We start from the raw sequence: 18,814 nt of genomic DNA, 5'->3' as shown, positions 1-18,814 counted from the left end.
TGGAAATAAACAATCCTTTGGCTGCAGGTCATTGAGTCTGGATCTGTTCCTCTGATTCAGTTCCCTATATTTGCTCTTTGTTTGCGAATGGCAAAGCCAAACCTCGTCCACTGGCCTCTATAAAGCCCTAGCAGGGCTTATGTTTCTTATTGGAATGGGGACCAGCAAGCTTAACAGAGAACATAGGAGGCATTGAGTTCCTAGTAGTTATTTACCACCGATATTAAAAGGACATTATGCGCTGCATTGTTATGTTTGAGCAACAGAATGAAAATATGCAAAGGAGTATTAAGATACACCATTCTGAGAAAACATTTATAACAGTTGTCACAAGATACTCACAGGTGAGTAGGCTAAATGATGTGGTTGTCAATTACTCGGCATTGCATTTACAGCAAATTAAATTAAGTTTTTAAAGTGCACAGTACAGCTGTACAAAGCTCAACATTATTTTTTCCTCGTTTGAAGCCATGCTGACACAGATCAGCTTAATGAGGTCATGAAATGCAAGCTCAGCTTCTGGCTGTCGGTCAGGACGATGGACAGGATTGTTGCCAAGCTGTCAGTGTCAGTCTCTTTTATATAACCACTGGAACCTGATTCCTTTTTTTGTTAAATTGTGTTTCTAATTTATTTATATGTCTACATTTGTCCATGTTTCATTGTATATTTAAAGTCAAACTACATCTTTTTAGTTTAAGGCAAAAGGAGTAATAATGCATAGTTTCCACTACACAATGCTTTTGCATTTTGTTAATTAAAGGAAAACAAAATGTAATACTCCAAAGCAATAATTAATTTCAAACTTGGTGAGTAATAAAATGTTTGAATACAAAACATGCTTGATGGATGTAAAGCAGATAACAAAAAAAAAAACCACAAAAAAACCCCACAAAAACAAAAACAAAAAAAAGCTAAATAATAAGCCAGCCAATTCATGAACTTTCACTAATGTCAGTTCAATGTGTTAACAGAGACCCTAATACCAACTCACCGGGAACACTTTGAGAAAACCTGATTTAGTTGACAGAGGGAATTAATCTCAATGTAGCAAGATTTATTATATTGCATAGATGACTGTTCAGGGTCATCTGTGTGCCTAGCAGACAGAGCAAAGAACTGTTCTAATCTGGAGCTCAAACTGTAATGAAACTAGCACGAGAGGAAGAAATTACAAAATAATAATAATAATAACAAAAGTCAGATGGTTGCATGTGAGTGTGGTTAATGTTCAAGTTCATGCATTCATGCATGGCTTTAGGCAAAAAGATGGCCTTAAAGGATTGGTGTCTACAGTGTCCTAATTAAATAAGAAGCTTTAAGTAAACTAATAATAAAACCGTAAGTCAATACCATCAGCATTAGCCTACATCTTTATTCAGTTGATAGCTACTAAAAATGAAATACTAAAAGGCAAAATGATATTATATTGTTTCACCGTGGTATGTTGTGGTATGCATCATGATAACAAATTCAGAAACTTATTTTAATTTTATTGACAATTTTAATATGTTTCATATCTATTGTCTCCATTTGCAGCAGAAAAGTGTTATATCTGATTGGACTGCAGGTGTAGGGATATCAGTCATAAATACCAGCTCACTACTGGGAAACCTTAATGCGCAGAGCCATCATTTATTTATTTGGCACACCTGTGCTTTCCTTCATTGACTAACCATAGTTAACAATATTTTTTTTTTTCATTTTTATTTATCCAGTGTATTTCTGTATTATTTAACATCATTTTATATTTATATTATTTTGATATTTCATAAACACTATGTTGCTTAACCTATATTTATGACATCAGTATGGAAACAGGTAACAGGTAACTTCCGGCTGCCATATTTGTTTCCGAATGAGTTTTTGTGCTGTGGCTAAGTTTGCATTATACAGGATATTAAGTTTAGTTAAACTCGAAATGATAAACTCACTGGACCAAATACAAACTTCATAAAACGGACGCAACATTTTTTTTTTCTGTTAGCATGTGGCCATGCTACAAGCTAAAGGAGGCACTCTGCACCAAGCTGCTCCCCGTTTCCAGGTGGACGGGACAGGGAAGCGACCTGCTGCCGGTCAGCCTCCAGATCTCCAGCTCCATCACCGCAGCCAGCGCAGGCGTGGTAAGTGGAACCGCAGGCAGGGGGCGGCAACATGGCGGTGACAGCGGCACGGACACGGAGACGCGCATCCAAGAGAGCGGCGCACACACATACACACAGTTTTGCGCACACAACGCAGGTCAGCCAGCTCAGTTAACCGACTGGCACCGACAGCACACCGGACTTACTCACCGGAACTCTTGGGAGTGGATCTTACTGACAGAGAGGGATTTCTTGTGTGTTTTGTTTTTGTTTCTCGGGGCTGTGCGAGTGTTCTTCTCTTTCATTTCTTCTTGATGCTCCAGAGCAGAGATTAAATATATCACAAGGAGAAAGCGTGTAACTATCTCCTGACGGTGGAAATGACAAGCGAGAGACCGGTGACAGTGCCGGGCTCCGTGTCGCTCTCGGACCGACAACCTCCTCCAGGTCACGGGCAACACACGGCTGCAGTCTCCGCGGTCTCCGGTGAGACAATGATGATGTCCGCTTCAGGTTCAGTGGTCCTCCCGGCTGGGATTATCAATCCATCCGTTCCGATCCGGAATATCAAGATGAAATTTGCTGTTCTCATCGGACTGATCCAGGTTGGAGAGGTTAGCAACCGGGATATTGTTGAAACGGTGCTGAATTTGGTAAGTAAAGGTTTTTTTTTTTTCTTCCTTTATAAATCCATTACTGGACATTGTTGCCTTCAGTGGTACCAAGAGCAGAACACAGTGCTGACACATGACAAAACACTGTTCTTTTAACGTCGGGACTGTGACAGTGATTATTCATTTATTTTCAGCACAATTATATCAGTAAGTGCCCCGGGATATGAGAGAGTAAACAGCATAAAGTGACACATGAACGCGCATTAGGTGAGCTGAGCCATGAGTGAATACTGATAAAAAGTCAGCTCTCAAGTTTTAAAGTTTAACAAAGTCTCAACTTCCCTGTGTTTGTTTGCAAATTGAGCACACAGGTGTGGGTGATGTCAGTGAAGGTGAGGTGCATACCTGCTGCCATTAAAATGTAATGTGAGCGCTTCATAGCTGGGATTCAAATGCCATTTTACTGTTGACGTTGAGTGATGGAGGTAAGCAGGGAACAAGGGGCATGGCTGATCTCTCTGTCTCTCCCCCTGTCACTCTGTGTGTTTGTGCATCTGGGGGGTGGTTCAAGATGTGCCAGGGACTACAGCTGTTGCTAAGATGTTTTCTGGGAGCCCAGGGTGGCTAACACCCCTGAATAGAGGGTTCTCAAACTGCTCAGTGTCTCATGAGCATTTGGCCAGTGCAGCTTCTATATTCTTGGTGTGTACTGGACCTGCTCCAAACTAAAGTGTGAGCACTTGTGGGAGTATGATGTTCATCACCCTCTCCCCAAATTTATATTGACCCAGAGGGTATTTTCTGTCCTCCACTTTTTAAAGAGACCTAAAGAGTCCATTCTACTAAATTACTGTATGATGAGTATTACTACTACTGCAGCAGAGTGAGAGGAGAATGGCAAGTAATGACTGTCAACACAGGGTGGTTGGGGATTTGAGCCATGGTATGGCCAGGGTTAGCAAATGAAGCTGGTTTCTTCCTTTGTTAGAACTGAATGAGATGGAGAGGAGAGTCTTGAGCCAGCTCATACCTTTGCTTTGACCAGTTGCAGGAGTACAACAGCAGAGCCTGTTCGCAGTAGTTGGCCTCTCCTTGTTAGCACACTAGAGATTAATTACGACCTGTTCTGGCACAACAGAAATCCACTTTGTGGAGCAAGACAAATTGTAGCCCTTGGCATGTTCAGACATGAGAGTAGTACTGCAGTGCTTGAAGTCTCTGACACCTTGCCCCCTCACACTTGCTATTGTGCACTGTGCTATTTTCACAGGAAATGTGCACGAGGTATAATATGCTGTCGTCTACCTTGATTTTTTTCTTTTGTCATCACTGATTATCTAGACAAGAGATTGCGTGTTTATTTACACCAGACCTTGATCTTGTTTGTCATTTATCCTTCTTGCTTTATTATGAAGACTTGTTTAACTGAATGCAGAAGATCAGTGCCATAGCTGCCTTTTGCTCCTGTAGATTTAATTAAGGGAGATTTTAGTGCTTTGCTATGGTTAGCTATGTAGGGCATCAGGTGAATTTGATTCTACTTGACTTGTTTGCAAACAGAAATAAAGCTTCCATCCAAATTATGTGCACTCAAATGAACCACATTCAATAGAACAATTTTGGAACCACATGACACGGTAATTGCTATTATATCTGCGTCTTCATCTAAATCACAAAATGTGCATGAATAATACTAGCCAGGGAAGATGGCAGAGAAAGCTGTCATGCGAACCCTCCTGCCTGTAAGATGTCATGACTGTAGGAATTTTTATGCTTGTAAGCTGAGGTTATTTTTGAAGTGCAGAACGGGTGTGAAGATCCTGAAGGATCCTTAACTGTATCTCAAGGGGTCCAATTTGTGGTGTAATGAAATAATAATGTTTTTCTCCATTTCCATGGAGCATCTTGGAAAAATCGTGGTTGGAAGATCCTGGTCTGAACATCCTTAATGAAAAGTGTCTTATTCTGGTTTTTTCTGTTTTTTTTTTTTTCATTTTGTTATTTAGCTGCGGTTCTTGTTGAGCTTCCAAGATGGGAAATTTCACAATAAAATGGGTCTTATATTACTGCTCCTATACTGGAATGAGAGCCTTCTCAGCCTTCTGAAAAACCTACCCTAGATTTTAGAAATCAGGCACATTATGAAATGGGGATCACGCATCAGACAGGTTCAGACTCAATTAGACACAAAACATCTTCTGAGGGTAAATCATTAAATTACAGTGATCCACAACCACCAGCTCTGTACCTACATACTTCACTCTGTACCAGTGTTTAGGTCTCACCAGATGTACATTTACTAATTTATTCACTGCATTATTCATGTTTAGGATCATGGGGATGTGGAGCCTTTCCAAACATATTATGAACAGAAGTTGAAAGACAGGACAGTTTGTCTTTTCATCTCCAGGTTGACATTGATGCACTGGCCACCAGTTTATGTACACACTAACTATATATAACAAAAATCTGAATTATATAATATATAAAAAACATTTAATTATAATATCATGATATAACAAGAATAATGTTGAATTATAGTGTGATAACTTTTTGTAAATATTTAGCAGCAACAGATTTACCAGCATAGAATTAGGACAGTGTGTATGACAACCTATTTGTACTGCTTTTCCTATTAGAGCATCGGATCAAAGTGGATTAAAGCTGGAAAAACTCAACTAGTCTTTAAGTATCTTCAGTCAGAAACAACCATAAGGCAAAGGCTGCTCTTAAGAGCTGACCACAAATATAGGCCATACATTTAATCAAATTTGCTATAAGCAAGACAATATTGCTTGTTACCTTCAAACTATGAATTTGGAAACAAAGTGGATTTCTCTCCTAGTCAGATGTACGGTTGTCACCCACTTTTGTGGTGTGTCAGCTGACTCACTGCTCTCTCCAAGATGAGAAATAGAAAGTTGATATTTTTACTCTGCTAATTGTCACTTGGTGTGACTCATTTAAAAAAAACTGATCTGATGAAAGAGAGAGTCACATTACTCAACAGCCTGCGTCTTCATTATCAAAGTTAAGTATGATCTGATGAATAATGGTGTTAAAGGATGTTGGTGTGACCTGTGAAATTAGGAAAAAGTTTTCACACTATGTCTTCACCTTGATCCTGACATACCGGAATAATGGAGTTCTCATGTGCCGTCAACAACTGGGTGATATTAACGCAAAAGCAAGAAATACACTGTAGATACCCATGACTATCATGTCAGCTCAGAGTTACCACAAAGCTGATTTTTTTTCTGTAAAGAGATTCTCTACCCATACTCTTTTAGTATCAATCACTTCCTGTAGACCTAAAATGTGGTAGGTTTACAGTCTACCAGAACCTGTCAAACCACTCAAATTAACCATTTATCCACCTTCTATTGTATGTTCATGTTCCCATATGTTGGTAGGTTGTAGCTTGCGACACCATTTGCTTATGTTTGTCTCAGGGGACTGCAGACAGGTGATGTCTGCAGTATTTGACAGATTTTGATGAAAATATGAGTGTAGATGCCACTGAGTGTGCAAAAGAACAGGGCGCAAGAAGATGATGCTGCAGGAGGGGATTGGTACCTTTCTACAGTATGAATGTATTAATGCACAGAGACTTGTAGATATGAACTGAAGCTTACCAGAGCTGCTATTTTCCATGAAAAACATAACTGCCAGCATGGTCTTTCAAGCCTACAGGGGGTGAATGTAAGATATTAAAGAGATTTTTGGTGGATTATCACTTTAATGACATGCTTCACCTTGCTGGCCAGCACTCTGTAAAGGGGGAATGTAATCTCCTACCAGGCTTTTACTAAAAACATTTCCAGAAAACCTAAATTCTACTAACAGGAGCAGATTACACTTGCTACTACACTATTCCCTTTTCTTCTGTGTCAATGATTTTACCGTTAATCCTCTCTTGCTTGCTCAGTTCTTACTATAGGGACTTATCAATTATATGACTTGAATTTGTATTGCCAGCTTAGACAGAAAGCACACCAGCATGCTGAGATACTTTGAATGAAAAATTGACAGATTCTCTGTATTTTATCTGCCCTCACTGCTTCATTAAATGCATGATCACCAATAGTTGCCAAATCAGTTATTTTCATTAGCTTGATGGCATTACACATGCTTCTACAGTTATCCTTATGACAGGTGCAGTGATGCACATTGGAATAAGATTTGTAATCACTGATCCTTGCTGTTTGTGATTAAGATGCTTTTGAGAGCATGTTTACTGAGTCAAAATAAAGAAAGGAAAAGCTGTAATGTGAAGCAGTATCTTAAAATGAGACCTATTGTTGTATTTAAAGTTAGTCAGGATGCTGGTCTTCTGTAAAAGAGTGCTGCGACTGGAGAGTTGACATACCTGGACCAGGCGAGGACTCTTCAGACTTGGTCTCAGCTGGATGCACTGGAGCTTAACTGATTATCTGCTCTAAACATGACTTTGATACTCAGCCTGTCATAATTAATGGTCAACCAGTTGGCACTGTGGACAACTTGAAGTACTAGGAATCAACCCTGCCTCCTAGATGTTAAGTTTATACATTGCAAATGTGTTTTCCCAATCACTTTGTGGTGTCAAACTTAATAGCCTGCTGGAGTTTTTTCAGAGGCAACCTTTGGTTTTCTGAGTGAATGAACTGCTACACTCGGATAACAAAGAAGTGGTTGTGGTGGGTGATGGCGCACAAAGCATGTGACACCAGAGATCAGGGTTTGCATCCTGAGTCCTGTCTGTGCAACAAATACCTAAGGGTAGGGAAAGGGATTTTGGTTTTAGTTAAATTTTAATTGCCAAGTCTCTGGTTTAGAGTCACTCCAGACTTTTTCTGTATTAAACCAAGACAATGATATTTTCTGAACCAAGTGCTGCCAGTGCCTAAATGTTTCCATAAAGAAGCTTTAATAATACTAGAGTCATTACAAGTGGATAATGTATTGCATGATATTTTGTCAGAAATGAAATATGTTGTCAGTGACCATTTTACTGATATTATCAGTATATCTATTACCAGATATGCAAATCACTAGTATTCCTCGTTATGTTAGTTGAAAACAGAAGGTTACGTTTCCTTTAAAAAGGTTTTTGGTTTTGCAAATTAGTTGTATATAATTGTAATCTCTTGGAGATAGATTTTCAAGGAATATTCATTGACAGTAAACTTTCTCTGTGAATGTAGATTATGTTTTCAAGAACCATTTGCAATGTATTTATCTGCTCAGCTACTTCTGCTTGGAAAGGTAATCTGATCAATAGATATGGGAGCAAACTGGCCAGAGTCATCAATTTGGCCAGTAAATAAATCAGATGGGCACAGAGCCAGCTGGAGTTTCTTTGACGACAAAGAGTTAGGCTGTGTGTATTGCAGAGGAACCTTGACATCCACATTCAAGAAGCACACTGATAGGTGCTACAAGATTCCTCTGACTACAAAGAATGTAATTTATGGCATAGTTAGTTGGCTTACTCAATTCTGAAGGAATAATTTTTAATGTTCTCTTTGTATTCTATTCCACAATTGTGTATATATTAAAAAAAAAATCAGTGGAAGCTTGGGTAAGCATTAGTTTGACACATTACCAAACATAGTGTCACTGCAAACATTAACAAGTTAATAAACATTAAGTTAATTAAATAAGAATTGAACATCATTGCCCCACGTCATCCTAAAAATGTTGTTTGTGGGACTGACTAATTGAATGCAGTCAACACTAAGAAGCTACAGTTTGGTGCCAGCATCCTTTATCAAAACTAATTAAAACGGTATGCCATTTAATGAAAGCTGTAATTAAGATAATGTGTTAATAGATGGGATGTGGAGTCCTGGCTTCAAGGTTGATGTAATTCCACAGGAATTAAATGGAGTAACAAAAGGGAGCCTGAGATCTGCCATTTTACCTTGAGACATTATCCAACTTGTATCTTTGAAGTTGGTCTTTTGTGTGTCATTGTGTATTAGATATACATCAGTGTATTAAGTTCTCTTGCATACACCCTGAAAGTGATAATCACCAACCAAGTCATTAAAGGTAATTATTAAATAAAGATTTGTAGAGTTGTATGAAATGCATACCCCTCCTGTAAGTAAGTTTGAGTGTAAAATCACAGCTTCCTAGTATAAAAGACAATTACAGAAAGAGAATATGACAGTTTTAAAGATATATAAAAATATGTTTAAACAACAGGTGTTGCTTATTAAAGGAAAGCTGTCTCAAGATGTTTGTCTCTCCGACTGAGCGAGGTAATGTTTTTCACTGAAATGGAGCATGTAAGAAATTGTTCTGAGAAAAGAGATTGCCTAATAATCTTTGGATAATGAGTAGCCAGCATCCTATGATCTGAGTCATGTAAGGTGTGAGGAGTTGTGTGAAATAGACAGGTGCTAATCCAGTTTTTGTTTTGTTGGTAATGGGTAGCAGTTTGTAATCTGATCTGGATGCAACAGGAAACCAGTAGATTAAAGACAGAACTGGTGTTATGTGCTCAAACCTTTGTGGTGTTGGCAGTTGCATTTAGAATGCATGAATGACCGAGTCAATATCTGCGGCTGAGAAATGGGCAAACTTGGGCAATGTGACGGAGTTGCTTTAGCGATGTTGTTGTCAATGTGTCTCTCAAATATGAGTCAAAGGTGACACTCAGGTTTGTAACTGTTGAGTTTGGTATAATACTGCTATCCTGCCGAGAGTGGCAGTTGGGCAAATATGATTATGATGAACAGTAATAGGCATTTTCTGCTTGGATTGTTGCATGATTCTGGAAAACAGATCTGACAACAGTCTGTTTTTGCAAAGGAATAGATAAGTCTTCCTGTACTGACAGCTGCTTCAGCAGAGCAGAATACAGTACAGGCACAAAGCGTGTTGAGACAAAGGGGATTTTGCCCATCTGGGTAAACTGCTGTCTTCATGTTGATATTGCCATAACTATTAGTTTTGCTCTCTGCCAAGACTTACTGAATGTCATGTTGCTTGCTTTCCTCTGAATGAAGCTGCTAACAGCTACTCTAAAAGTTGCAGGAAGTTTCTCACAAATTTGCACCAGTCTTCTGTGAAGCATTAAATTCATTCTGTCTTGTGATTACAATAGCCTTGATTAAAATTATAGATACACTCTCACACCTGTCAGATGCACAAAACAAATATATAAGGTATCATGCTTCATCATACTGTATTGACATTGTTCTTCTTGGTTACAAAAGATGCCTAGATTTCAGTTGTTTTTTTTTTTTTTTGCAAATGAATGAAATCTGCAGTGATGGGGTCTTACTGTATCCAAGTTCTCTCTGGGAGTTGCTTTTCTAACTGAAGTAGAAGTGCACCATGCAGGATCAAGGGAAATCAGTATATTAAAGAAGTAAATCACAAAATACAACATTGCATAATAGTAGCAAATCACACTGGTTCAGTTCCTTTCTGTAAAGAAACGTTATCAGAAAATTCACCAGATATTCAAAAATGTGATGTGTTTGTTAAGAGGTAAAGCGAGCTAAAATAGCACTTTCCCACAAACACCAAACTACACCGCTCAGACTCTCATCTGATAAAGTTGGTCTCAATAGTTTGGCTCCATCTGAACTTTTAAAGCCCATCAGACATCGTTCTTTTAGATGATCCTGCCTAACACTTCTTATCATCTTAAAGTCTACAGTAAAAAACCAAAGGTGTGCCTTTGCTGTTGGTGTTGCTGTTTTAAGAGCACCCTTCTGGAGGAAGTTCCGTCTGTCCTTCCTTTGTTTATATTATCATGATTTATTTATTGAAATACATTAACTTAGGCATATGTTGTTTTCTTAGGATAAGTTTTAATAATTTAGATCTTTGGCACCTCATCCCTCTAGTGAGACCCTGGTAGTTTTTTCTGTAGCAAAATGCTGATCTCTGTATTTGATGTTCTCTTAAGCTCTGCTATTGTTTCTTTTCATCCTCAGATTTTAACAGTTGAAAACCAGCGGCCATCTGTTGTAACTGTGTTGACTTAAATGTGGTTGGCAGCTCTTCTTATATTTATATAAGGAGACTCTCCTATATTTATATTGTATTTTTTTTCTTTTTGGTTGATGATGGCTTCAGGACAGACCCCTGCTCTGCGAGGGTTGTATTTCAAAGAAGCTGTCTGAAATTCATGCTTTCCCACATTGAAAGACTTTGCCAAGCAGCACTTCTAACAGAGATATTTTGTCACTGGAGCACTATTGGATATTGCAAAACATGTAACTGCATAGGGAATCAATTGAAAGTAGAATCAAAGCTGCCTAAATTAATTAACCTTTTTTCATAGTGTTGAATGAAAATCAACTTCCTCTCCAAAAAAACAAAACAAACAACAAAAAAAACATTCTTTCTAGTCTGCAGCCATCAAGGGACAATCAGTATAACTGGAAATGCATAACAGATAAAGGACAGGGATTGAGACCTGTGTGCACACTAAGCTATTTTCAGTCAGGGTTGGCCTTCACTTTAAGTATCCCTCTGCTGCTGTTGAGTCAGTTGCACACTTTGATCAATGTTGGATCAATATCACCTCTGGGTACTGGTACAGCTTTGTGAATATCACATGTTTTTATCACAATTTTTTTTCTGTGTCAGTCTTGAAACTAACTATTACCTAATGGGTCCTTGCTTTTTTTTCTCTTAACTGCAGACTCACTAACATGTATGTATGGCATTACCATGGGACATTCTGTACAACAGATTTAGAAACTTTTGTATTTTACCTTGTGTCCTGTTGAAATGTCCCTGAGCATGAACCTACAACAGGTCCAGAGATGGTCCTCTGTAGCTGTGTGCACTCAGACCTCTATGTAGAGGAGGTCAATGAAGGATAATTGACCTGCATGGGTCAATTAAGCATTACAATGCTTATAATGTACCTGAGATTGTACCAAACATGCTACATGCTCTATATCATGAGAGACACATCAGCACTTGTCAGGAATAGCAGTGTTCACCTTCATGAATTCTTTACTAAGCCTTTCATCGTTTCCAGTTTGAACTGCATGGATTGCAGGGGTCTATGGTCTGCTAAAATTGTGCTTCCTCAGTTAAGTTTATTCTCGACTAAGCCATTCAATTTCTGCCAGCAGCAGTTTCCTCTGATCTACCCCGTGATAATCTTCTTAGGATTTGAGGTAAAATTTAAATTCTGATTCTATGCATATTTGTTTGTTTAAAAGTAATTTACCTGAATGGTTGATTGATTCAGGGAGCATGCTGATATGCATTTTCTTGTCCTCACCCAAGGACAAAGTGAAGGACTGCATTTTCAATATTTTCTGTATACTGCCATATCTGCAAATGATTTCTTTTCAGTTTTTTCAGTCTCTTTGATGTCTAAGTACTGCTGCAATTCTCTTGTTTCTAATTTTCACGGGGTCACACCAGGTTTTTTAAAATTTTCTTGATCCACTTTGTTTTTATGTTTTAGGTTTTTTCCCTATCAGTTTTTTTTTTTAATCGTGTACACTGATAAAGAAACAGCTGTATTTGTGGTGGAGGAGTTTACCCTCACACTCACTACTCCTGCAGCTCTAAAGGCTACTAATGTGCTCCTGCTTGGTAAATTAAAACAGTTCTACATTAAATTTTACTCTCTGTACATTGTTTACTGCTTATGTTGCCAAAAAAAGAATTTGGGCTAGCTCTGTAAGTCAGCTTTCTCTAGATAACAAGAGCAGCAAATCAGAATTGCTGTTGGGTATAGACCTTTTTGGTTTCGTTGATAACCAACAGCCAGTGCCTTAGGGAAATGCTAAGGAGATAGGTCAAACGACTGTGCACAAGCCATGGATCTATTATCTCTCTGTTCTCCCTTTGGCTTTACTTCTCTCTTGCTATGCTCATCCCTCTTACTTGCTTATGCAGTTTTACCCTGGAGAGACACTGAGGGTATATTATTTGCCTGCTGCCTACATTTGTGTCAGGGTGCATCCTGGGATGCATCTTCCAGCTTAGTGTGGTAATTTTTACCATGGGCACAACTGACTCCAGCTTGTGAGGACTCTTTAGCAGCGGCTGACCCTGTCTTTTGGGACTTTTTTATCTGAATGTGTTGCTTTTCTGCAGGATGCTGCAGAACAATGTTCAAAATCCTCTTGAGAGAGGTGGCAATGAAATAGACTGAGATAGTATTTAAATAAAATTTCTGACAAAATTCTAAGTACCCTTAGACTCAAAACAGTGTAGTCACACTCACTAGAATAAGCTGAAGGTTATTTGTGTTTGTGACGTTACTCAGTTCACATTTGTCTGCTCACGACAACAAAAACATGGAGATATTATAGTATATATTCATTCATTTGTGTATTTGACTATTTCTTCAATAAGATAGATAAGTCCTATTTACATTCTAAGCCTTATTTTGTTCTACTACTACTAGTATTTCTGAAAGCTTATCACTCTGTTTCTGTCTGATCAGATGTCGGATTGTGGTTTTACTGTGATATTTCTCTTTTACATTGAGATGACAATCCAATGATGCTTGGTGTAACTTGGCATCACTCGTCCTCCACCAATCTCTGAAGGGCATTTTACAAAAAAGTCTGGTCAAACCAGGACACTGTATATGTTATTTTCTGTGATTAGTCTGAGACTAAGGCAAGATAAGATAGAGCATTGCACAGGCTGGACTTTGGGCTTGCAGTGCTTTTTACATTTTTACATATTTATAAAAAAGAATGAATTGCATCTCTTTTCACTCACTTAATGTGGATAACCTCTGAACATATTTTTGAGAGGTACTGGTAGATGTCAGACCTTACATGCCAAAAACACTGACAGCAGATGATCTTAACCCTCCAGGCTGTAGCAGGATTTGTTAGCATTACTTAGCAGTGGTCAGTTCCTGAGTTGTTGTTACTAAGACCTGTTTACAGCCAAGGACAAATGTGTTGGATCATCATCAGCAGCAATAACAATGTGAATACTCAGGCTTGCTCCCGGGTGGAGCTGGTACTGGCACAAAACCAAATCCCAGCCTGGGTGTTAATGTGTTGTCTCCCCCCACTGGGACAAGGCCGTGCGCACACATGCTCATTTCTATGGAGATGAGTCTCTGATCAGGCAAACATGCAAAGTCATAATGCTTGCTGCAGTGACAGCCGCTTACTGGAGCAAAGTGTTAACATTGCAGTGCAGATGCAGCAAAAGCAAAAACTGCTTGATAACTAGATAGTGAAGGTGCAAAGAAAATCTGTCGCCCTCTTCCTGACATTACCATTATGCTTTGTCTAATTTGTGTCTTACCTGAATATATAAATGAATGCATGAATACATATGAGTCATTACAGATCAAAGCCTGCCACCTTTTGTGCTATAATTCTTGAAATGTCTGTGGCTTATATTAGCTGTGGTTCAGCTTGTGTTTGACACTCAACAAATGAATCCAGAGCCAGTCAGCAGTGTAATTGGATGTCAGGGTGTGATTGACTTGATGTTTGAATTGTCTTTATGTCAAGAAATTATTTGTACATCCTTAATGGCAGCAGTCATGTCACTCTGGCACACGTTGACCTCATCTTTTGTACCTGTTTTTATCTTAACATTGGAAAATGTATTCAGATTTATTCAAATCATGGTGGAAAGGTAGATCATGACATTTTCTCAGCTTCCCTACTCAGGTTGTGATTAAAAAGGGTATGAACAAAAATAATAGTTCACATAGCTTGTGATTTAGGGAGAGAAAGGAAAGAGTTGAACAGAGTTTAGCAGTGCCGTGCAGTCAGAACAAACAAGGTGAGCAGTTCTTGACCAGTTAAGGCTAAAAACAGACAGAAATTAGAACGATACTGAAGTGGAAGCAATTTCTTGCCTTAAATCTCAGAACAGCGCTCTGTCCTACAAAGGTTCAGATATTGCTTGCTTGCATGCATTTTGTCATTTACTGTCCTCCCGTGGCAGCAGTAGGCTATCGTATTTGGACGACCAGCCCTTGCATCTATCATTTCTGTCATTTTCATGGCCGTGACAGTGTCTCGATGAGGTGACGGGGTTAGTCAAGCAGAGAGGGGAACAGCATTTTCTGGATGTTAGTGCATGTGCTTTGTGGATAATCCTGGGATCTTCAATGGGTGACCAGCTATAGCTAGCTACACACAAGTGTTCTTGTCAAGCTGACTCAGCTTCTACTGTTCTGAGATCAGTCATGTTAGAGAATTACTTTTAACAGTCTATTCTTCCGAAGCTTTTAGCGCTGGCATTAGTAAGTAAACGAGCAAATTACACTGTGGTCCATCATCTCAAATTAGTATAAGCTGTTTTACTAATCACCTTAGTCAAGATGTGTGATGACGATGTGTCTAGGTGTATTGTGGAGCAGCTTTTAATAATTCCCTTTGAAAGGAAAGCTTTCATGGACATATTTATTCAATTTATATATTTACAGCTAACCATGTAAAATAATACCTAAGCCTTTAATTCTGTTCTGCTTTTTAGTTATCATATTAATATATTTTCCTTTCTGTTAATCAAGATTTAGGGTTCTTTGTAGTTGGTTCTTCAGCTCTGATCTGTAAAAATCAAATCACCGCACGCCACTGGAGCTATATATATCAGCTTGATTGATTTAATATATTGAGGTTCCTGATCTTGTAGATGTGGTTGTATTTCTCTTTGAATATAATAATATAATATGATCAGTATATCATCAGTCACTGTCCTGATAGGGTCCATATACTTATGCACCTGTTGTTATATTATATAATATATTACTATTGTCATTTTTCTGAAAGAATAGATCTGTCTGGTTTGTGTGCTTTGTCTGCATATTGTTCTAAATGCACTCAACCAATAAATACAGGTATTTCAATACATGTTCACTGTCCTAGAACAGTAGCTTCCCCATGGAAAGGTGGTCTTTGTATAAGCAATTTCTCTTTCCATCTCTGCTAGTGACAGAACACACACAACAGACACCAACCCACTTTATTGGTGTAGCATAAGACATCTGAGGTCCGTATTACAGGAAGTGACAGATTTATAATTCTCAGTTGCACATGAGCCACTAGGCAGTTAATGATGTGTGCTGTGAATACAGATTTCTACATTCCCTTTGGTCTAGAAGTGCTGCTGCTCTGTAGCCTGCAGTATGTTGTCATTAGATGACTGAGGCCAGGATGCTGTGTTCATCCTGCTTTCTTTCTTTCTTTTTTTTTTTTAAACAAGGTTTTGCTTTTGATAAAGGTTAGTGTAATCAATCTCCAAGATATTTATATTTATTGCTCCAGTACAGCTGGAATGTTTCCATTTCCTGCTGATATTGAAGCATGAAGGACTCTGTAAGAGTGCGATCACACACTGATTTAATGTAGCTAAAGTAAGGGGGGAATAATTGAGGGCTTATTGCGAGTTAGGGGTTTGGATTACAATTAATACTAAGGGATCAGCGTAATGAACGAAGACACCATCCATTTTTATGGCTCATTATCCTCCCTGCCACATTCTAACACATTCTATCTTTTTATAATTAGTCACTTGGATGTACTTTGTCTGCTGTCCGCTTGATTTTCCATCTGGTTCAATGCACTAACTTTTAAAAAACATTTTAATGGACTCTCATCAGTTTGCTATTGAATACTTAGTGGTACATAACTTTGTCAAATCAGATAAGCTTGTTGCCGCACCATTTCAGATTTTGTTTAAACATTGTCTATATGATGAATAGGTCCCAAAGCCAAAATCAGTTAAAATATTTCTGTTCAAAACCAATGTTTTCATAGTTTTTTTCTTTTCTTTATAGCCTCAAAAATGCCTTATATGTGAGCCATGTTTGGGCATTAATATCTTGACAGGTACACGTCCTAGCCTCACCAAACTTTGTAGGATGGAAGGCAAACAGGTTTTCTGCACATCAAAAGCCATTAAAAGCCTGTATTGGATGTCATTTTATTATGATTAGGCCCTAGGTTTGAAAAGGGGGCAAATTTCCTAAACAAATAAGTGATATTTAGGGTACTATAAAGCCACATTTCTGCACCAATCCAATACCTGCATATAGAATCCTTTATTAAAGTTGTGCCAGTATTTGAGGCCTCTACCACTAAAGGAAGTGAAGATATTCTCAATATAATGATAATTTACCTATGGTAGAAAATCATCCATTCCAGAATTGCATTTTTTTTTTTTTGCTTTGGTATTTCCATGATATTTGTTGAAATCCTGTCTAAAAGGACTTAATAAAGGGTAAACATATTTTCAGTTCATTGGAATAAAGGGAATTTGATATGGGAATTGTTTCTCTGGTAAGCTCCTGGATATTAAAATTAAGTGAAATATTCTGATAAATCCTCTGGTATAAGGAGGAATAAGTGGTATCCTAAATGACTCTTTCAAGCTCCAGTGGGTGTATCTAAATGTGTTTCCACATAAAAGGCTGGATGTGTTACAGTGTGCATGCATATCTTACCCTTTTTTAAATATAAAATATAAAATTATAACCACTCAATTGAATATAGCATCTATTAGAGTTAATGCGTTTTTATGCCTCTTTGCTGTCCACAGCTGTGGCTGGAGGCATTATGTTTTCCGTCATCTTTCTTCAAATTTGGCACAAACGTTAACTTCGACTCAAGAATTAACTGATGATTTTGGTGGTCAAGGTATATATACATATGTTCTACTTCCTCTGTTTAACTAAATGAATTGGAAACTACTTCTCAACCACTTTAGATTGTGTATATTTTTCTGTTGCAGGCACATCAGCGTTTGTCTTCTATTGTGTGATAGTAGACCTAGTAATGATTTATGCGGCACTGTAGATAATCAAGATACCAGCTTGATTTTTTTCACTTGATTTCCTTTGATTTGAATTGGGAACCACTGTACTATGGCTACTGTTGAAACCAATTTTACTTTTACCTGGTTTTGCTCTTTATATCAAAAAGCCTGTGATCAGTTATGAGCAGTTTAGATTTGATTTCAGATTTGTTTCTTACATTTGAATGCTGGATAAATGTGACTGCTCCATGCTGAGCTGCAGATCTCTCTTGTAGCTTAGAAGAAGCAATTCAGTCTGTATGTTGTACGCATGGGCATATTGAAGCCCAATTTCGAGCAAAGGCTAGATGCTGAATGTGTGTATCGGGCTAATGCTATTAGCTGTGAGAGTTGGACTGCTTTGAAAGGAACATCTGCCTGGAGAGCCTCACTGTTGCTCCAGAGTCTCAAGCAGGGACGGATTACTGCCATGGCATTTGGTTGAAGATGATTCAGCATGGAATTAGATGGCCTATATGGAACAGCTTGGGACAGTGTGACAGTCTTACTCTTCTTGTTAATATAAATACAGGGTGTCAGGAGTGGTGAAAGGCTGCAGAGATTGTTGAATCCTGGCATCATGCTTCTGACTGATAATACATGCTTTGATTAATGTTTGAGTACTTTAGCTCACATTCCCTGGCTTTGGGCAGAAAACCCTGTCTCTGGACACAGCTTATATTTGCTTGTTTCTCAAACATGTCGATCCATATTCCAATAATTACATCACATAATGGAAGCAGTTAGTATATGTTAAAAATTGAACCAGCTAGCTTATAAGAATTACAATAACTATTAAAACTATATCAAGCAATACATAGGCCTCCACATCAAATACATTTCCAAGAGGCTTTGGGTCTCTCAGTGGAATGTTTCATATCTTCTAGTCACCAACACCCTGTGTTTGTGTCTGGGACAGCTCTCTTTGAAAATGAATACAAAATTTCAACATAATGATCAATGTGGGCTGCTGCTATGTGAAGGAAGTTATTCTCATATTTCAATCTCCTGCTCTACCACATCCCAAACGTGTTCTATTCAGTTTGAGACGACTTTTTCTTTGTTACAAAGTGCATCATTATGCTGGAAGTAGACATTTGAAGATGGTAAAGTATGGGCATAAAGGGATGCACATGGTCAGCAACAATACTCAGATAGGCTGTGGCATTCAAACCATCGCTGACTGGTATTAAGGCGGCCAAAGTACCAAGAAAACATTCCCCAAACCATTACCCCACCACCACCTGCCTTGACTGTTGACACAAGACACGTTAGGTCCATGGATTCATGCTGTTGATAACAAATTTGGAGTGCCTCAGCAGAAATTCAGATTCATCAGACCAGGCTATGTTTCTC

The 18,814-nt window shown here is 38.4% G+C and overlaps 1 protein-coding gene across 5 annotated transcripts in view; it reads left to right on the top strand.

Moving 5' to 3' along the window:
* Positions 1-1,608: 1,608 nt before the first annotated feature.
* The window catches only part of nbeab (neurobeachin b), a 190,647-nt gene continuing 173,441 nt past the window's right edge, over positions 1,609-18,814 (top strand). For 4 of the 5 annotated variants that reach the window (XM_071496174.1, XM_071496173.1, XM_071496172.1 and 1 more), the window contains exon 1: positions 2,000-2,740. In XM_071496174.1, coding sequence (XP_071352275.1) covers positions 2,468-2,740 — 273 coding nt within the window. In that variant the 5' untranslated portion in view covers positions 2,000-2,467. Of the gene's footprint in view, positions 1,829-1,987; positions 2,741-18,814 lie in introns of those variants that run through there. The other variant, XM_071496175.1, reaches the window with a different exon arrangement.

Source organism: Trachinotus anak, unplaced genomic scaffold (genome assembly GCF_046630095.1).
Source record: "Trachinotus anak isolate AG129_WGS33_773 ecotype Australia unplaced genomic scaffold, CSIRO_AGI_Tana_v1 ptg000014l, whole genome shotgun sequence".
Classification (NCBI taxonomy): Eukaryota; Metazoa; Chordata; class Actinopteri; order Carangiformes; family Carangidae; genus Trachinotus; species Trachinotus anak.
The sequence above is the reverse complement of the archived record's forward strand: the minus strand, read 5'-3'. Positions and strand labels throughout refer to the sequence as shown.